Raw genomic sequence first — 22,317 nt, forward strand, 5'->3', positions numbered from 1 at the left:
GAAACCAAGGAATGACTACTAGGAGGAGCCTTCTTGTGGTCAAAACAAAAATCAAGAGGGACCTTAGAAACTATACCTTCAAACTAAGCCATGATTGATTGGATTAATTTGTAGAGAAATTTACTCTACCAGGCATTGTTGAACACAATTGAACAAGCAACCAGAAATTATCAGAATTCAACAGCTGTGTATGGTCAGAGGAAGATAAGACAGAGCCCGACCAAAACTACTGTCATTATAGAGTGACTGTGGGCATATCCAAAGCTATACTTTCCCAAGGAGCAACAAACAGTACAACTTAACAGAGTGGGAGGGATCAGACTTCACTAAAATAATCCAGCCAGTCACTAAAAATTAAACAAGCAAATAATAAAAAGTCCTGGAGAGGAGAGATCCAGTACCCAGAGTTGCTGCAATATATTATTTAAAATGACTAATTTCTGACTGGAAGTGTGGCTCAAGTGGTAGGGCACCTGCTTTGCAAGCTCAAAGACCTGAGTTCAAACCCCAGTCCTACAAAAAAAATTAAAAATAATAAAATAAAATAACCAGTTTCATGATGGAGCATTAACATGATATATAACCCATGAGATATGTGTACAGATTGATACGTGCCCAGAATAAAATATGCAGCCTGGCAAAAAAATAAAATAAAATGTCCAGTTTCCAGTAAAAAGAATTGTAAGGCATATAAAGAAATGCTTAAGTGTGACCCATACACTAAAAAAAAAAAAAAAAAAAAAAAAAAAAAAGCAGGTGACACAAAATGCCTATGAATGAGATCAAATTTAGATTTAACAGAAAAATACTTCAAAACAGTCATAAATAATAAAGGAAAACACGATAATAGATGGCAAAGGAAGGTAAGATGACAATGTCATGTCAAATTGAGAATGTCAAGAGATAAAAGAGAACAAAATGGGAATTCTGGAGTTGGAAAATATAGCTTATATATAAATATTCACTAGAGGGGTTCAACAGTGGATATAAACTGACAATAAAAAGAATTGGCAGACTTGAAAAGACTGGCATTGATTATATGAGTTGAAGAACAGAGAACTTAAGGTGCAGCTCAGGTGGTAGAAAGGAAAGAAAAGAAAGGAAGGAAGGATGAAAGAGAATAGAGAGACCAAAGAATGAAGAAAAATAAACAGTCTCATAAAGATGTGGAATACCACCAAATACTTATAATGGGAGTACCAGAACGAAAAGAGAGAGAAAAAGGAGAAGAAAAAACAGTCAAATGAATAAGGGGAGAAAAATTCCCAAATTTGTTGAAAAACAATAACCTACACATTCAGAAGCTCAACAGAGGGTAAACAAAGAGAGCCACAAACAACACATTGCAGTAAAAATACTGAAGGCCAAAAACAAGGAGAAAATCTTGAAAGCAGTAAGAGGAAAACAACGCATCAACTACAGGGTAAACTTAGCAGTTGATTTCTCAGTGTACACAATGGAGAGTAGAAGTAATGACATACATACATACATACATATATATATATATATATATATATATTTTTTTTTTTTAAACTGCTTCAAATTAAAAAACTGGTCAACCAAAAATCCTGTATCTAGAAAAGATATCTTTTTGATATTGGGACTGTAACCTCTAGGAATATAATCTGTGCAATATGTTAGCACAGAATATGGGTGGAAATTGCAGTACTGTGCTAAGAAAATGACTACAAATAGTAAAGTAAGAATCATAAAAACTTATTGTTGGGTTTTTAACATTAATCACAAAAAGGAGGGAAAGGGGGCTGGAGACACAGCTCAGTGGTAGAGTGCTTACTTAGCATGCCTGAGGCCCTTTGTTTGATCTCTAGTAGCACAGGGTTTTTGTTTTGTTTTTTTTAAAGGAGAGAAAGAATCAGAGCTAGGTAAAGCAAATACTTGCATATATTCCTGTAATGAAGCTAGTTCAAATCTGAAACTGGTTCTGATAAATTAAGATACACATGATAGTCTCTAGAGCAATCATCATAAATACAATAGGAAATTATTCACTTACTGACTACATGAAAAAGAAAGCAGTGAAGTAGGAACAAAGGAACAAATAGACACAAGGCATATAGACAACAAAAAGTAGAATGGATTGACAGATGTAACTCCCAATGAATCAATAACAATAATAAATAAAGTGGACTAAAGAATCCAATCAAAAGACAAAGATTGTCAGACTGGATTTTTAAAAAGAGAGATACATAAATTTAAAGATACAAATAAATGAACAGCAAAGAATGGAAAAAGAAGAACTGTGCAAACAGAAAACACAAGAAAAATGGAGTGGCTATGTAATATCAAACAGAAAGATTTTAAGAAAAAAATGTTACTAGAGGCAAAGAGGGATACTTCATAATAATAAAAGGACCAATGAAGCTGTAATATATAACAACTATAAACATATATGCACCTAATAATAGAGCACCAAAATACATGAAGCAACAGCTTGTAGAAAAGAACATACAGCCAATTCAATAATAATAGTAGTATCCCATTTTCTTTCTTTTTTTTTTTTTTTTTTTTTTTGATGGTACTGGGGCTTGAACTCAGGGCTTTGCACTTGCTACACAGGTACTCTACCACTTTAATCACACCTCCAGCCCTCCCCCTTTCAATAATGGTAGAATAATTAGAAGCAACAAGAGAACAAAAGTCTTGAATAACACAACTAGTCCTAATAGATGTTTATAGAACACTCAACAACAACAAAATACATATTCTACTCAATTACATGTGAAACATTTTCTAGAACAGACCATATACTAGGCTTTAAAATAAACCTCAGTGGCTTTTTAAAAGATGGAAATTAAGCTAGATCTCTTGGTATTTCTCTCTTCAAAATCCTTCATGGTTTTACACATGTATTGAGTGTTTTTTTTTTCTCCCCACTACTATTCCTAGAAAATGTTTTAAAGGTGAAGACTATGTCTATTTTGATTATCAGTATACCTCTCACAGGTTGAGTAAATGACTACATAAGAATGAAAATTCATCATATATTTATCAGTTCCACAAATATTTTTTGATGGGGAGGTACTGGAGTTTGAACTAAGGACTTTGGGTTTGCAAGGCAGGCACTCTACCACTTGAGCCATACCTCCAGTCCCTGCATTCCACAAATATTTATTTGGCACTTATGTGCCAGTTCCTAGGGCTTTAACCACAAAGACAAAATTCATGCCTAATGAAGCTTACCTTCTAGAGGGTAAAACAGATAATAAACACATAGCTATATAATACCAATAAATCTTAGTCTCTTTTCTGTGGCTGTAACAGACTATCTAAGACTGAGTGATTTATTTATAAAGAGTAAAGTTTTATTTTGGCTAACAGTTCTGAAGGCTGGGAAGTACAAAACATCTGTTTGGATGCTGGTGAGGACCTCATGCTTGGTCTTAACATGGCAGAAAAGCAGAAGGGCAAGTGGGTACATACAGAAGAGTTAAGACACATGGGCCTCCCTTGCTTTATAATAACCTGCTCTTGCAAGAATGATCCCATTCCCTGTGGCATTAATCTTTCTTAATCACCGAATCACCTTTCAAAGGTCTCAATATTTCCACAATGGCAATTGCATTTCAACATGAGTTTAAGAGAGGACAATGAATTTCAAACCATAGTAAGTGCTATCAAAGATAAAATTAAAAAAACCCTGAGGCTGTTATTATAGGTAGAGCAGTTGTTGAAGGCTTGGGATCTCATTTAAATGGACACCTGAACAAGTGGAGAGAATGAGCCATGAGATATTGGTAAGAAGAGCATTTTGAGTATAAGCAATGACTGATTCAAGGCTCAGAGTCCAGAACAACGTGCTGGGCTGGATGAGCAAGCAGTAAGGAGTCTGGGGATCTGCATGAAGTGATGAAAGGAGATGTAGTCAGAGAGCAGACAAGTTGTATAGGCCCCAGAAGGACTTTGAACTTTATTTGAATACAACAGAGAGCTGAGGCATAAGCTTGATATGACTGACTTATGTTTTAATTATTTTAGCTGATTTTTGACAAATAAAAAGTCTGCAGAGACAAAAACCAGGAGGTTAGTTAGGAAACTACTATATTTGTTGAAGAAAATAAAAGTGGCTTGAACCAGAGTGGGAACAATGGAGTTAAGTGGTCACAGATCTTGAATGTATTTTATTTTATTTATTTTCATTATTTAGAGAATACTTTATTAGTAGATAAGACCTTACATACTTAATAAATGTGTTACCCTGTGCAAATGGAAAAAATTAAGTTTAACTTTTTCTAGACCAATATGGCTATTAATTTCTGTACAATGCCAACTCAACACAGTAAACTGGGTACTTTTTTCCAAAGTTGACAGCACAGCTAAAGTTTTCAAAAATTTGAATTATATATAGATATATATTTATATAAAAAGACCACTAAAATATAAAAAGACCACTAATAACAGTATGTTATGCATCAATAGCAGCAACAGCCTTTTCAGGTTCTGCAGTCATCTCAAAAAAATTTTATAGAGACATCCAGCACAGTCCATTAAAAAAAAAAAAAAAAAAGATAAAAACCAAAACCCCTGACAACAGCAAAGTTCTGTTACTGTTGTGGTACCTGGCACCATTTTTTTTTTATTAGCTTCTCAATCATCTGGAAAGAAAACACTGAATGTATTTTAAAGGTAGATAAATAACATGGAAGATACAGGAGAAAAGAATCAAAAATTACCGTAAAATTTTGGACCTGACTAGACAGGGTAAATAGTGGTGCTACGGACTGAGAAGAGGAATACTGGGGAGAAATCGATTTGAGGGGTGCCATGACATCAGATTAGCCATGTGAGCACTTGAGGTGCTGATTAGATACTCAGACGGAACTGTGTGGAAGGTAGTTGGATATGTAAGTTTTCACTGAGAATAAAGGTAGAATTATTTTATTTAATCCTCTAAAAACATTTTAGGTAAATACATCTTTTCATATTTTATAGAGAAGGATACTAGAATAACATAAATTATGTGACTTGTCTAAAAGCACCAACTACAGAAGCAAAGCTTAGGGGGTTTAAATCAATACATTTGACTTCAAAGCTGAGACTCTTCTACCATGCCTCCTCTTTAACCAACACATACATATCTTGCATCTTAATTCAAAGTTTAAAGACACTTTGCCCCCCTCCTTTGATTTGTCCCTAGAGGACTGAGTAGTAACATGGAGAGGTCAATGACATTGAAAGAAGTTTAATGTGTCTCACAAATCCCCTAGAAATGAGAGGCTTTCTCCTCCATGACCATGGAGGAAGAAGCAAGTTGTTCAGGTAGCACAAAGAAGGGATGGAAGGCATTGGCTGTTAATCCAAAACTCTTCAGCCTAAGGGATCTCTGAAATAAAAGAGTTTACTGAGCCCTTACAGATGCTAGGCAGGAAAAAAGGACGTGTCCTGGGTAGTTCTGCCAACTACCATTAGCAAGACCAGGTAGCAATTAGAAAAATGTTGCCTGACCAGAGCAAAGAGCATTTTTTAATAACATAAACTTGGGGAAAGAAGGCATAATTGTTTACATTGAACGTCCATTAGCTATGAGTAGGTGGGGAGGGATTATGAAAAGGGAGGGGTCTTTGGGACAGGAAGGCAGTCAAGTAAGAAGTTAATTGTTGCATTTGGATTAGTTGGATTTAACAGTGTAAAAAATTTACACATGAACAAGATGTGAAAAGAGATTTGGCTAATCCATGATCCCTGTCCTGGAGGAAGTATGATAAGGGATTCGGGCAACAAAAGCATTATTTTAATAGAGCTTTGAGTCCTGTGAGGGTCTCTAGAGGAGTCTGGACATAGAGAAATAAGAAAGGCTTTAAGAGGGCTGGTGAAATGGCTCAAGTGGTAGAGTGCCTGCCCAGCAAGCATGAGGCCCTGAGTTCAAATCCTGTTGCCACAAAAAACAAACAAACAAAAGAGGCTTTGAGGGGGAGGCCACACCTGATCTGGAGTCCAAGATAACAATAGCTAATATTTACAGGATCCAGACAATAGCTAATATTTTTTTACAGAGTTAGACAATAACCAATATTTACAGGGTTAGACCACATTGACCTTGGTGGGTGCTGTGTGTGGGATTTAAGTCAAGGATTTAACATAAACAATGTTTTTGGTAACTGACTAACTTCTTTTATCCCTACTCCCCATCAGAGAATTTTTCTTTGCTATACAGGGCCAGGTAAACGGTTTAGGACTCGCTAGCCTGAATAATTCCATCATGTCTATTCTTAGTTGCCTGGTACAGGCCCCAGATTGATTTAGGGTAGGGGCAATACAGGGCTACAGGGTGACTTAGATAAAGGAAGTGATTGGGAGTATGGCTCTGGATGCATTGGTTTGCATAATGTTCACAGGAGAGTTGTTTATTAGCTAGCCCTGGAAGGGCAATTTCTCCTTGGCAGATAGGACCCCAAAATGTCAAACATCAAAAATACAGAAAATAAAAACATGACTAAAATACCCTTCTAATCTAAATTTTAAATCATTGCATTTTAAATCATTAAATCTACTGGAACCCCAGATCCCCAGTAGATTAAGAACGTCATAAGAAAAAGTCAAACTACAGGTTCTGTAAAAAAAAAAGAAAGAAAAACAGCAGTACAACCTGGTGCGGTGATACACATCTCTAATCCCAGTTACTCAGGAGGCAAAAGCAAGACTCCTAACACAACCAATAAACTAGGTATGGGAGACACACCTGTGATCCCAGTTAAGCCAGAAGCATAGGCAGGAGGGTCTAAGTCCAGGCCAGCCTGGGCAAAAAACACAAGACCCTATTGGAAAAGTAAACACAGCAAAAAGGACTAAAGGTGTGGTTCTATCGTAGAACATCCGTCTAGTAAATTCAAGGCTCTAGGTTCAAATCCCAGTGCTGCCCAAAACCAAAACAACCCTCCCAAAAAACCTCAGCAGAACATATGCATATACTCACAAAAAATGTACAGTCATTAAGCTTAATGGAGACCAAACCTTAAGCTAGACTGAATTCTGTAAGGTTGTGCATCAATAATTATCTATTATTTTTAATATTTAGGAAAAAGGAAAGGATATGCAAGCTAAACAGATCACAAGTTTATCTCAAAAACCACCCAGTCCAGGTAAATTCCTGCACTGAGAAACATTAGGAAAATAGCAAGAAGAGCACTGTATTGACTTAAAACAATTTGTCTCACATCAACCCAAAGACGTGACCTTTACAACCTGATCTGAGATTTGCACACAATTTTGAATGAAGACTTGCTGGCTGCAGGGGTATCCAATACAATTCTCCCCAGTGGTTTTCCAGGGAATTGGAATTAGGTTATGTAACCCACAGGGTTAGATTCCCCTACTCTACTCCATCTAGCCTGGGAAGAGTCCATCTTTCTTCACCATGAACACTGGGATCCGAATTTGGCTCTAAGAGTATCCTTTGTTTCATACCCAAGTTTGATTCGCACGTACACCATGGCCAAGCTGAGCTCTAAAATCTCAACACGCTCCACTCTTCCCCCAGGAAAGTCTTTGACCACAATACAGCATCCAGCTCCCTTCAGATGCCCAGACATGGCACCTTTCTGTCACCACACAGGGTCTCCAACCCTCTCCCCAAATAGCCGCTCAGCTCCTAATGGTGACAGCCAGAAAACGGAGCCTGAGCCCCTGCAATCCAACCCCGACCCTGCCCTCAGCGTGGACAACCTCAGTTGCAGAGCTCTCCGGGTCCCAGGGTCTGGACCCGCAGGTTCCCAGGCAGACAGGCTGGGACACATCGGGGTAGGATGGGGCAGGGAGGTGGCCGACGGGCCGCACACTGACAACCAGGCGATGCACAGACCACGCACACCGACACACGTCGCTTGTCCGAGGACGGAGGCCGTACCTGGCTCGCAGCGCGGTTTCTATACGCGGTTTGTCTGGAGGTGGCACAGGGGGGTCAGGGGTTCCAGTGGACTCGGCCTCGGATCTCACCTGGAGCGGCTCCGCCCCTGCCCAGCTGCAGCAGCACAGCCCCCGGCGCCTTCTGATTGGCTCCTCGCGTGTCTGCTTCCGGGTGAGAGGTTGTCTGGTCGCTCTGGCAACCAAGCCGCGCTCTGTGCTGTGAGGACTCGGTGTTCTCTCAGGCTGCAGAGCTGGCGGGCCAGGGGGAGTCGCAGAGTCACGAAAGTCTCCCCTACATCTCTCCATCACGTGAGTGCCCTTCCTCCCGAGGCCCTGGCGGGGAAGGGCGCCTTTAAATTGAACTTGCGTTGATCCAGAGCTCGGCCTGGGCGACTTCTGTCTGGGTGGGACTTATCTCCTGAGCGTCTACACTGAGGGGTGGGGTAACGGCACCTGGAGTCCAGGGTCTGGGCATCAGGAGACTGGATTTTAGCTCTGATTCTGCCGTTAATTCACTTGTGACACCTTAGGCAAGTGACATCCTCTCGACTCAGTTTCCTTTCTGGTGCCACAGGGTATTGATCTCTGAGCTTCCCTCTAGCTCCAATATTCCAAAGTTTCCAACGTGGAACCTTCTAAAGGCAATTAAAAAAACAACTCAGTGTCTCCTAAGATCACATTTAGTGTTCTGCTTAATAGGCACTTAAGGTGACTTCCCAAGTGACATTCATTCACCAGGAACTCAGTTCCTATTAGCACTCAACGCTGAGCTGGACAGTGAGGTGAGAAAAACGATTTGGCTAATCCGCGATTCCTGTCCTGGAGGATCCCTCGGTGTGATAGGTGATTCTGACACAAAAGTGTCGTTTTAATGGAGCCTTGAGTCCTTGGGGCTCCTAGAGGAATCTGGGCAGGAGAACATATAAGACAGGCCATGCCTGAGCTGGGGCTACAAGATAACAGTAGCCAATATCTAGAGAGTTAACATTAGTCTAAGTGCTTTACACTTATTAGCTCGTTTATTTAATCTAAGGATGAGGAAATTAGGGCATACATAAATACTTTGCCTGTAATCCTAGCTACTTGGGAGACTGAGTTGGGGAGGATCACGATGTGAGGTCAGCCCTGGCAAATAGTTCGTGAGATCCTATCATCTCCAAAATAACCAGAGCAAAACTTACTGGAAGTGTGACTTAAGTGATAGAGCCCCTGCTTTGCATGTTGGAAGCTCTGAGTTCAAACCCCAATTCCACTAAAAAATATTTTGTCCATGGCCAAAAAAAAAAAAAAAAAAAAAAGACAAAGCCCTAATTTAAACCAAGGTAGCCGAATGCCAGAGCTTGAACTCCTAATGACTACACTATACTTTCCAACTCCTCCAAGATGAGAATATGTGTTCCAGGGAGAGCATACAGCATGGCTCCCGTGTTGCTACAGGCAGATTTGTTCACCTAGTTAGTATCATTAAACACTTATGAAAGCACTTCTGGGTCCCTGTCTCCTTAGAACTTCAATTTTGTGACATGTCTCTGTACATATCCATTCTTATCCTTTATAGACATCCAAATCTTAGATATTGTAGGGAATTTCTATCAACCCAAATTTACACTTTTCTAAGATTTAGTGTAATTGATGTCTATATTAACCCCTAAACAATATCCAAATTCTAGCAAAATTGCTCTCTATCCTCACAATACTTCCATATTGATATTATCACAACTTTAGGTACAGATTCTATTTTAAAGGTTGTTCTTAATAATAAATCCCTAACAATATAAAAATAGCAGTACTTAACATTAAATACATTCTTAACAATAAATAAAATGCATTTTTACTAATTACCTTGTTCCTTGTTTCACTTTTGCCTTCCTACTTTCTTCTGAACTCATTTTTCTCCCTGTTGAAGTACGTTTTCTTTTATTTTTTTCAGAAACAAAATGTGGGTAAGCTAAATTCTGCCATCTCCAAAATTCCTTTAGTTTTGATCATTTTAGACTGATAGTTTGACTAGAAATAGAATAGTAGGTTCAAAATAATTTTCCCTCAAAAATTTAAAGACATCATGTTTTTGTCTGTTTTTTTTGTTTTGTTTTGTTTTTTGCTTTTTTAGTATCTGTTGTTGCTGACGTCAGTCTGATTCTTATTCTTTTTAGTTTTTGTAGGTAATCTGGTTTCATTTACATGATTTTAACAAGCCTAACTGCCCTTTGCCTCTATGTTGACAAATTTTATCACAACTGTCTAAGTGTGGGGTTCTGCTTGGTACTCATTTGCAGTTTAAGCACACATTTTCTTCGATTTTGAGACATTTTTGGATGTTTATTAAAATATTATGTTCTCCCTTTATTCTTTCCCTCTGGATTTATTTATATATATTTACTTTTTTATTTATAGACAGGGTCTTGCTATGTAGCACAGGCTGGCCTCTCACTCACAATCCTCCTGCCTCAGTCCCCCGCCCCCCACATCGAGTGTTGGGATTACAATCACGTCGTACCACCATACCAAGCTGTAATTCTTATTAAACTGATATTAGCATTGTGTATCTATTCTCCATTATCTTAAAATATTTCCTTGTGCTACTTTCTGAAAAAATTTTCAACTTTTCCTTCCATTTCACTAATCTACTTCTCACATCCATTCTGCTATCCAATCCTTCTAAGACATTTTATTTTACCAATTACATTATTAGCATCCTGGATTGTTAGAGTTGGTGGTGGTGGTGGTGGGTTTTTTGTGCTACTGGTGATTGAATTTAGGGCCTTGCACTTGGACCCAGGCACTGTAACACACGAGCCACACCCCCGTTCCTTTGAATTTGTTATTAACTGTCTATTCCTGTTTCAAGGATACCATACCTTCCCTTTTTGAGTCTAATACAAGACAGTATTTCAAATCTTAAGCCTGTTGTATTACTGTTTCTTCAAAGATGAGCCTCCAGCCTTTCTCAGCTTGCACTTGAGTTAATTTTTTCATTTTATTACATACATTCATGTACAAAGAAGTTTCATTTCCATAGATGTGTACAATGTACTTTAAGTTCACCCCCTGTTATACTCTCTTAATCCCTCTCCCTCCTACCCACCTTTTACAAACAGTATTTAGTGGGTTTTATTATGCTAACTTATATAGATATAATATACTTTGATCATGTTCACCTCCCAGCACCTTCTCCTTTTCTCCTCAACTATCCCATTGGTTCCTTCCTCCAGACTTTCCCCCTTTTGCACCCATGTGCCATTATTTTTTAAACATGTTATTAGCATATATTACTGTACAGGGGGTTTCATTGTGACATTTCCATATATGCTTACAATATACCTTGGTTATAGTTTCATCTCCACCATCATTCTCCCTCATCCCCCTGCCCGCTACTTAAAATGATTTCAACAGGTTTCATTATTCTATATATAAAATACATGTACCATATTCGCTCTCCTTTAGCCTCTCCATTCATCCTTTCCCTCCCACTGGTACCTACTTCCCATTCCTGTCCTTCATTTTTAAAGTGTATATTCATTGTTCAAAGGACTTTCCCCATGGTATTTTACCTGTGAATACATTGTACTTTAATCATATTAACCCCCTTTATTATTCTCCCTTCCCTTTCCTCCCTACTCCCTATTACTCAATAGTTTTCAGTGTGTTTTGTCATATCTTCTTCCTATACAGATGAAAAGTATTTCTATATCATTCACTCTCATTCTCTTTTACTCTCCCTCCTCTTCCTAGTCCCCTCAAACAGTCCCACTATTACAAACGTGTTGCTACATATAATGATATATGTATGTATGTATGTGTACATATATATGTGTATATATAATCGTGTGTTTATATGTTTATCTTTTGGATCTACCACATATGAAAAAACATGTGACCTTTATCTTTCTGAATCTGGTTTGCTTCACTTAACATGATGTCCTCTAATTCCATCCATTTACCTATAAATGGCATAATTCCATTCTTCTTTATGGGTGAATAATATTCCTTTGTGTGCATGCATGTATATGTGTGTGTGTATATATACACATACGTATCCATATATATCACATTTCTTAATCCATTCATCAGTTATAGGGCATCTGGGCTGTTTTCATAGCTTGGCTCTTGTGAATAGTCCTGCAATAAATATGGGTGTTCAAGTGTCTCTATTGTATCCAACTTGCATTCCTTCCGTTATATGGCCAGGAGTGGTATTGCTATCTTATGGTAGTGCGGTGAAATCTTAAAATGTAGTTTTGGTTTGTACTTCTTTTTGGCCAGGGATGTTGAACATTTCTTCATGCACTTATTGGCCATTTGTACTTTTTTCTTTGAAAAATGTCTCTTCAGTTCATTTGCCCATTTTTAAATTAGGTAATTGATTCTTTAGGAGTTTAGATTTTTGTGCTCCCTGTAAATTCTGGTTATTAATCCCTTGTCAGATGTATAACTGCCAAAGATTTTCTCCCATTCTGGGGGCTGGCTCTTCAGTCTACTGACTGTTTCCTTTGTTGTGCAGAAGCTTTTTAGTTTCATGTAGTCCCATTTGTCAGTCCTTTCTTGCAGAGTTATTGGAGTTCTATTCAGGAAGTTATTGCCTATGTCTATATGTTCCAGTGTTTTCCCTGTTCTTTCTTGCACCAGCTTCAAAGTTTTAGGTTTTACATTAGGATCTTTGATCCACTTTGAATTGATGTTAGTACGGGGTGAAGGCAGGGAGATAGTTTCAGTTTTCTACATGCAGATATTCAGTTTTCCCAGCATATGTCCCATTATTATTATTTTAGGTCTAAATTCTGCATAGGAGGGAAAACATGTGATACTTGGTTTTTTGAACTTGTGTTATCTCATTCAATATTATGATCTCCAGTTCCATCCATTTTCTGGCAAATGACATGATTTTATTCTTTATGACTGATTAATACAGCATTAATCATATATATCTATATCTCACATTCTCTTCATCCATTTGTTGGTCAATAGGTACCTAAGCTGATTCCATAGCTTGGCTGTTTGTGAACACTGGTGTCATAAACATGAGCGTGCAGGTATCTCAGTTGTCTGTTGACTTACACTCTCTCAGATATATGTCCAAGAGTGGCCTAGCAGGCTTATAAGGTAGTTCTATTTTTAGGTTTTTGAGGAACCTCACATTGATTTTCATAGTGGTTGCATTAGTTTACATTCCCACCAACAGTATATAAAGGTTCCTTTTCCCCTGCATCCTTGCTAGCATTTATTGTTTGTTTTCTTGATGATTGCCATTCTGACTTCAGTGAGATTAAATCTCATTGTAGTTTTGATTTACATTTCCTTTATGACTAAGGATGTTGAACATTTCTTCATGTATTTTTGTTCATTTTTACTTCTTTTCTTGAGAACTGTAATTGATTTATCCATTTATTAATGGAATTGTTCTTTTGGTGTTTAATTTTGGGGGATTCTTTATATATCCTAATTTTTAATCCTTTATCCAGTGAATAATTTGCCAAGATTTTCTCCCATTATATGTATTGTCTCTTCATTCTGCTAATTGTTTCCTTTGATGTACAGAAACTTTTTAATTTGATGCAATCCCATTTATCAATTCTTGCTCTTATTTCCTGGGCAGTCATCATTCTAGTCAACAATGTAATTGTCCATGTCTGTATCTTCAAGGATTTTCCTATGTTTCCTGTGGGGGGAATATCTCTGATTTTTAATATAGTTTCTCATTGCTATAAACTTTGCTCTTAACACTACCTTTGCTGTGTCACAAAGGTTCTGGTAGACTGTATTTTCATTTTCATTTGATTCTAGAAAATTTTTTATTCCTCTTCCCTTATTTCTTCAATGAGCCACTGTTGTTAAACATTGCATTGTTCAGTATTCATGTGTTTGAATACATTCTGTAGTTTCTTTTGATGTTGATTTCTAGTTTTATTCCATTGTAGTCTGACAGAATATAGGAGTGTATTTCAGTTTTCTTATGTTTGTTAAGGCTTGCTTTATATCCTAAAATATTGTACATTAATGTTTGTAACAGTATTATTTTTAATGGCCTTAAACTGCAAACAATCTAAATGTCCATGAATTAATAAAAAGAGAAAATGTGCTATTTGATAATAAAAGGACACATGATTCAACACTTATAAACCTCAAAAATGTTAAGTGAAGGAGGCTAATCACAAAAGATCACATATTGTAGACCAAATTTCCATTTATATAAATGTCCAGAATAGGTAACTCAATTGAAACAGAAAGTAGAGTGACTAGTAATAAACAGGTGCACAGAGAGGTGGAGTTTTGAGGAGAATGGTAAGTAATTGCTGATGGGACAGGTTTCTTTTTGCAGTGATTAAAATATCCTAAAATTAGGTTGTGGTGGTAGTTGTACAACTCTGTGAATGTACTAAAAAAATTTTGTGGTATCTATATTATATGTTAATAAAACTGTTATAATAAATAAGTAAGTAAAAATATATCATCTAAGCAAAAGTATCTATTTCCCCAGGACCCTATAGTTGACAATGGAAATGCCAAGAAATCATAACATGCCTGTGATCATGTGAAGGGAGTTTGTTTAAATCGGCCATAAAGCATATTTTTTATACAGCATATGTCACTAAAATATTTAAACATATTATTTTTCTTAAATCTTTTAAAGCACCCTCAGAAGTGTATAAGATAAGCTTTATTTTTCCAAATGGAGACAAGTATGGTAAGCATATATTTCAATTACCTTTTCTATATAGAAAATTAAATAGCTTAAGAACAAAAAAATGGGACTGACATTTTGTAAAACTGCTATTGGGGTATTAACTCAAATAAGATAACATATAAAACTAGATAGATGAACAGATTTTTACATCACACTCCAATGTTACATCTAAACAGTATGCCTTAGAAACCTGTGGGATTTGTTTGTCTTTCTGGCTCCTGTGTCTTAGTGGTTACAAGGTGCTCTGAGTCCATAGGTCTCCCCATCTTTGGCCTCATTGGTTTCAGTAGGGCAGCAAAAAAAAAATAAAAATAAAACAAAAAATCCACATATGGGGGTGCAATTGTAAAAAAAAAGCAGACATGAATACTGTATTACTCAGTTAAAGACAGTTCCCATTTAAAATCTTTAGTATTGCTCCCTTGTTTAGATGGTGACTGTACAAGAACATCTTCTGGAATTTATGAAAGAAATGGTGTAGGTATTCATACCACTGCCAGTGGGATTGTCTACACAGGAAGCTGGAAGAATGACAAGGTATTATTACCATTTTTAATACTGAGAATGCATAAATAACTCTATGTTTTAAATGATTCTAAGCATTTCATTAAAAATACATATAACAAGGCCAGGCATAGTGGCTCACATATGTAATCCCAGCACTGGGTGGCTGAGGCAGGATTGAAAGTTCCAGGCCAACCTGGGCTACACAGTGAGAACCTGTCTCTAGAAAACAAAAACAACACGTACACGTGTGTGTGTGTACACATAATGTGTAGACTATACAATAGAAATAGCAAATGATTATATTTACCACATGTTGACATAGGTATAATATTAAACTAATGCAGAGAGCTAATCATTATTATCATTCTCATCTTCCATTCATTGAGTAAAGCTAAATCTATTAATAATTTTTTCACTTAATCCTCCTAACAACTTCATGAGATAGGTACCATTAATACTCCTATTTTACAAATGAGGGAAATCAGGCTCAGATTTCTTGTCCAAATAGTAAGTGATAAAACAAGAATAAGCCATGGTTACTTCAATCCAAATTCATATTTTTTTCAGTACTGGAGTTTGAACACAGGGCGCTGAACTTGTTGGCATGTGCTCTACCATGTGAGCCATGCCAGCCCTTTTTGCTTTGATTATTTTTTACATAGGATCTCACTTTATGTTCAGGCTGGCCTGGGCCTCAAGCCTATTTATCCTTCCCCACATAGTTGGAGATGACAGGCACATACCACCATGCCCAGCCATTTGTTGAAATGGGAGCTTGTGAACTTTTTGCACAGGCTGGCCTCGAACTGAGATCCTCCTGATCTCAGTTTCCCAAGCAGTTAGGATTACAGGCGTGAGGTATGACACCCAACTCCAAATTCACATTCTTAACAAGTACTCTGTACTATTTCCTGAGTAACTACACTGATTGTTCTTAAGATTCCTGATGTATTCGAGGTCTCTTGAGAACCCCTATTACCATCATCATAAACACCCAGTAAGTTCAAATGCCCAAGATTTAGAATGTTTGATTTAGTGGGTACAGATAGATACAAAGGAAGGACAATGATAAAAATGTTGTGCATGATACAAAATTGACCAAGTGTTGTGCATGATCAAACAATGATACAAAGTTGACTAAATAAATCTAAGTTATGATAGACTTATGTGTATATTTTTTAAAGGTTCTGGGGAAACTGTGAAGTTCAATTTCTGAGGTCATTCCCTTTGTTACAAACAGATGAATGGTTTTGGAAAACTTGAACATTTTTCAGGAGCAGTATATGAAGGACAATTTAAGGACAATATGTTTCATGGATTGGGAACTTACACATTTCCAACTGGGGCAAAGTACATTGGAAATTTCAATGAAAACAGGTAAGTTTAAATTTTAAAAATTCTTATGGTTCTAAAGAATTTTTTCAGTCATGCATGCTTAAATATTATATTTAGTTAATGCTAAATGTTCTTCAGTAATATATTTAGTCTCTGAGAATTGTTGAGTTATTTTAGCAGATAGGGAATGTTATAAGAGAGGCTAGGACCATCATAAGCCTCCAAAAGAGAATAACATTCTTTGTGGTAAATTAGGAGACTTTTCATTTAGCCTTTTTACCTATTACTATGGAACTTTTCTCAGTCAGCTTAGAAGTGGAAAACTCATTGCAATTATTGAGAAAATTTAGTCCCAAACTAATTTTTACATGAAAAATCTTGATAGACTTTTTAAAAAGCAGCCTTGGGAGTAATTTCATAATGTTTTATTTCATTTTCATATTCACTGATGTATATATAAAAATGTATATTCATTTTTCTTAGGATAATTTTTTTTCTTTTTTTTTTCCTTTTTCTTTTATTATTCATATGTGCATACAAGGCTTGGTTCATTTCTCCCCCCTGCCCCCACCCCCTCCCTTACCACCCACTCCGCCCCCTCCCTCTCCCTCCCCCTCAATACCCAGCAGAAACTATTTTGCCCTTATTTCTAATTTTGTTGTAGAGAGAGTATAAGCAACAATAGGAAGGAACAAGGGTTTTTGCTGGTTGAGATAAGGATAGCTATACAGGGAGTTGACTCACATTGATTTCCTGTGCGTGGGTGTTACCTTCTAGGTTAATTCTTTTTGATCTAACCTTTTCTCTAGTACCTGTTCCCCTTTTCCTATTGGCCTCAGTTGCTTTTAAGGTATCTGCTTTAGTTTCTCTGCGTTAAGGGCAACAAATGCTAGCTAGTTTTTTAGGTGTCTTTCCTATGCTCACCCCTTCCTTATGTGCTCTTGCTTTTATCATGTGCTCATAGTCCAATCCCCTTGTTGTGTTTGCCCTTGATCTAATGTCCACATATGAGGGAGAACATACGATTTTTGGTCTTTTGGGCCAGGCTAACCTCACTCAGAATGATGTTCTCCAATTCCATCCATTTACCAGCGAATGATAACATTTCGTTCTTCTTCATGGCTGCATAAAATTCCATTGTGTATAGATACCACATTTTCTTAATCCATTCGTCAGTGGTGGGGCATCTTGGCTGTTTCCATAATTTGGCTATTGTAAATAGTGCCGCAATAAACATTGGTGTGCAGGTGCCTCTGGAGTAACCTGTGTCACAGTCTTTTGGGTATATCCCCAAGAGTGGTATTGCTAGATCTGGTAGATCGATGTCTAGCTTTTTTTTTTTTTTTTTTTTTACTTAAAAATGTTTCCAACTTTATTTTTACATTATTAGATTTTGTACCCTCAGAGCAGTTAACAGTGAACACCCCTAGAACCTTCACTGAGATGCACCAATTGTTGATATTTGAACACATTTGCTCTCTCTCTTTTCAGACCATCTGATAATTGTCGACATGGTTGCATAGTATTCCTTCCTTTGGATGGTCTCAAGGATGATTTTTTTTTTCATTTTTCTTTTATTATTCATATGTGCATACAAGGCTTGGTTCATTTCTCCCCCCTGCCCCCACCCCCTCCCTTACCACCCGCTCCGCCCCCCGATGTCTAGCTTTTTAAGTAGCCTCCAAATTTTTTTCCAGAGTGGTTGTACTAGTCTACATTCCCACCAACAGTGTAAGAGGGTTCCTTTTTCCCCGCATCCTTGCCAACACCTGTTGTTGGTGGTGTTGCTAATGATGGCTATTCTAACAGGGGTGAGGTGGAATCTTAGTGTGGTTTTAATTTGCATTTCCTTTATTGCTAGAGATGGTGAGCATTTTTTCATGTGTTTTCTGGCCATTTGAATTTCTTCTTTTGAGAAAGTTCTGTTTAGTTCACTTGCCCATTTCTTTATTGGTTCATTAGTTTTGGGAGAATTTAGTTTTTTAAGTTCCCTATATATTCTGGTTATCAGTCCTTTGTCTGATGTATAGTTGGCAAATATTTTCTCCCACTCTGTGGGTGTTCTCTTCAGTTTAGAGACCATTTCTTTTGATGAACAGAAGCTTTTTAGTTTTATGAGGTCCCATTTATCTATGCTATCTCTTAGTTGCTGTGCTGCTGGGGTTTCATTGAGAAAGTTCTTACCTATACCTACTAACTCCAGAGTATTTCCTACTCTTTCCTGTATCAACTTAAGAATTGGGGTCTGATATTAAGATCCTTGATCCATTTTGAGTTAATCTTGGTATAGGGTGATATACATGGATCTAGTTTCAGTTTTTTGCAGACTGCTAACCAGTTTTCCCAGCAGTTTTTGTTGAAGAGGCTGCTATTTCTCCATCGTATATTTTTAGCTCCTTTGTCAAAGATAAGTTGCTTATAGTTGTGTGGCTTCATATCTGGGTCTTCTATTCTGTTCCACTGGTCTTCATGTCTGTTTTTGTGCCAGTACCATGCTGTTTTTATTGTTACTGCTTTGTAATATAGTTTGAAGTCAGGTATTGTGATACCTCCTGCATTGTTCTTTTGACAGTATTGCCTTGGCTATTCGTGGCCTCTTGTGTTTCCATATAAATTTAACAGTAGATTTTTCAATCTCTTTAATGAATGTCATTGGAATTTTGATGGGAATTGCATTAAACATGTAGATTACTAGGATAATTTTTTAATTTAAACAAAATAAGTTAATTTTCAAGTTGTAGAAATGTTCCACTGTTTCCTTTCTTAGCAACAGCTTTACAGCAGCACTAAAAGTGAAATGAAACATGAGCACAGCATTAGAAGCTAAATCTTCACACTGAATATCATGCATATAATCCTGAGGTTCAAGTTGATTCAGACATACCCCTTTTTATTTCTATAATTGAAAATGCATCCTAATCATTGTGGTCAATGGGAATACGTTTTGAGGAATGCAGAAAAGTGTCCCCCTATTTTGACTCCAAGTTTGTAACAATAATACATAAACTTTTCCCACTGATATTAATAAAGGGAGAAAAATCGGATCTATGGGTTAAGGCTGTTCATGTATATCAGTGCATTATTGACTCCAGAGAGTCCAATAAAATGCCAGCACAGAGTGTCCCAAACAAAGCTAGTGAACATGAAATACTTGTTGAATAAATGAGTGAACAAATTAATCCAAATAACTAATACAAACATTTTATTTCTTAAACTTCTTGTTTTGATTTTCTATTAAGTTAGTTTATGTGCTCCTAGAATCTTGGACACCAAAATTTTTATAGTGACAGTGTTTGTTTGCAATAGTATGCTTTTATATAGGATATGAAAGCAAGTACTGGATTTAAACACAAATTTCAAGTGGAAATGTACAATGTTTAAGACATAAAATATAACATACTATACAATCTTATTCCTGAACTGTAAATTCTTAATCTTGATTAATGAACAAATTTATTTTTCACTATTGCAGGGTGGAAGGAGAAGGGGAATATACAGATATCCAGGGACTACAGTGGAGTGGTAGCTTTCATTTCACAGCTGCTCCAGGCCTGAGACTAAAGCTCTACATGTAGATGATCTGCATTAAAGTTTAGATGTGGCCATTGAAGCTTGCCGTTGTACATGAAGCTACTAAATCTGTCATCTGAAACTATCTCACACACTATCTGTGTAAGTTTCACAATAAAACTATCACTCACTTATGCCTTCTTGAATTTTGTTTCCATTGTATAGTTTAAAGTAAATTACGTGATCCAATTTAGAGTTTGTTCATTTTAATAAATACAGCAGAACTATCCAGATCTGGTAAAATCAGTTTCCCATCCAGTGACTTGATTTTTGTTACTTCTCTCTTTCTCTAGTTTGTGCTTGCATACTTTAGAAGAAAAATATTTTCCCTAAGTTGTTCTTTGTAAGTATAAGTAGGCAAATATTGGATCTCCACTGATCTTTTTTCGTTGTGACAACATGACATAAAATCTACCCTTATAACAAAAATCTAAGTACAATACATTATTTCTGACTATAGGTGCAATATCGTGTAGCATTATCTTTAGAACTTCTTCATCTTGTTGACTGAAACTTTATGCCCATTGATGAGTAGATCCCCATTCCCCTCTCCCCCTGCACTACTTTATACTTTTATTCCTTGAATTTGACTATTTTAGATATCTAATATAAATGGAATTCATCTTTCTATGATTGGTTGATTCTACTTAGCACAAAGTCCTCAAGGTTCAGCCTCATTATCACATATTACAAAATTTCCTTCTTTTTCAAAGGCTGAATAGTATTCCATTGTATGTATACACCATATTTACATAGAAGTTCTACTTTTCATCTTTTGAGGGAACTCCATACTGTTTTCCATACTGGCTGTACCATTTTGTATGTTCAAAATGTACAGTGTTCAAGGGTTCCAATTTTTCCACATCCCAACACTTGTTGTCTTTTTTATTTTTTATAATAGCCATCCTGATAAGTGTGAGATTTTGATTTCCATCTCCCTGGTAATTAGTGACACTGAGTACTTTTTATATATCTATTGACCATTTGTATGTCTTCTTTAGAGAAATGTCCATTCAAATTCTTAGTCCATTTTTAATTGGATTTTTTTTTACTCTTGAGTTAAGAGTTCCTTACATATTTTTTAGATTAACTCCTTATCAGATATGTGGTTTGCAAATATTTTCTCTTATTCTATAGATAGCTTTTTCAATCCATTGAGTGCTTTGCTATGCAGAAAATTTTACTTTTATGCAGTCCCACTTGTTCTTTTGTAGGGTTTTTTGTTTGTTTATTTGTTTTTACCTGTGATTTTTATGTTATATTATTGCTAAGACCAGTGTTACAAAGTTTTTCAGTGTGTTTCAAATAACACATTAAGAGTCATATACCATGGCCAAGTAAGATTTATCTCTGGGATGCAAGGATGGTTCAACTTATGAAAATCAATTAATGTGATACACCACATTAAAAGAATAAAGGATAAAAATCACATGATCATCTTAATAGACGCAGAAAAAGCATTGATATAATTCAGCATGCTTTCATAATAAAAATGCAGTAAATCAGGAATAGAAGGAATAAGGAAAACAACCTTAACATATTAAAGGTTGTATAGGAAAAGCCCACAGCTAATATGACATTTAACAATGAGCAGTTCTGAGGTTTGAACTCAGGCCCTTGCACTTACTAGGCAGGCACTTTACCACTTGAGACAAGCCCCCAGCCATACTCTTGTCACTTAAATCTGACATTATCAATAAAGTAAAAATACAAACCACAGAATGGGAGAAAATATATGCAAATTATATATCTGGTTATCACAAATTTAACATAGTTACACCTCAGCATCAGTTTTTAGGCCTGATATAAGTTGGTTGCAACCCAGGCACACCCCATCACTTTTGGCCTAGTTAAACTTTCCTTCCCTACGTGGTTGTTGGTGATACAACCCAGATTATTCCTCATTCCATTGACCCAATGTCACACAGCTGGTGACCACAATCAAACCTAATGGCCAACATGAGTCATCTAAGTAAGTTCTATCTTTCCCATGTTTTCTTTAAAAAAACAAGTCACAATGACCAAGGGATAGCCTAGGGGTAATATTCGTGGTGTAGTACCACAGGTCCTCTTGGGCACTCTCACTCCCCACCTGCTGCTTGGGTTCCTTGCTATCTCTGGGATTCTCTAAATTCTCTGGAATCTGTTGGATAAATTTCTTCTGTTTTATGCATTTTGGTTTCACTTCCTCATTGTGTCTCACCCGACAACACACCCAAACTTGGTTTTCACCCTTGTCAAGGATCTCATTGAAAGTGTCTATCTTGGCTTATGGCCACTCTTTGGTAAGATTGGTGATTGGATTCAGGGGTTTGGACTTGCAGAACAGGCACTCTACCACCTGAACCATGACTCTAGTCCAT

At 36.8% G+C, this 22,317-nt stretch overlaps 2 protein-coding genes across 2 annotated transcripts in view; one reads left to right on the forward strand and one right to left on the reverse strand.

Moving 5' to 3' along the window:
- The window catches only part of Dhx57 (DExH-box helicase 57), a 51,755-nt gene extending 43,740 nt beyond the window's left edge, over window positions 1–8,015 (reverse strand). Inside the window, exon 1 of the mRNA XM_020161979.2 lies at window positions 7,862–8,015. The gene's annotated coding sequence lies outside the window, so the exon portion shown is untranslated. The remainder of the gene's footprint in view (window positions 1–7,861) is intronic.
- Morn2 (MORN repeat containing 2) lies at window positions 8,013–20,088 on the forward strand. Its single transcript, XM_074049534.1, has 5 exons — window positions 8,013–8,169; window positions 14,489–14,542; window positions 14,973–15,079; window positions 16,290–16,426; window positions 19,857–20,088. Exons 4-5 carry the CDS (start codon window positions 16,290–16,292, stop codon window positions 19,957–19,959), a joined length of 240 nt encoding a protein of 79 aa, XP_073905635.1. The 5' UTR covers window positions 8,013–8,169; window positions 14,489–14,542; window positions 14,973–15,079; the 3' UTR covers window positions 19,960–20,088.
- The last annotated feature ends 2,229 nt before the right edge of the window (window positions 20,089–22,317 follow it).

The sequence above is a fragment of the Castor canadensis genome, chromosome 12 (genome assembly GCF_047511655.1).
Source record: "Castor canadensis chromosome 12, mCasCan1.hap1v2, whole genome shotgun sequence".
NCBI lineage: Eukaryota > Metazoa > Chordata > Mammalia > Rodentia > Castoridae > Castor > Castor canadensis.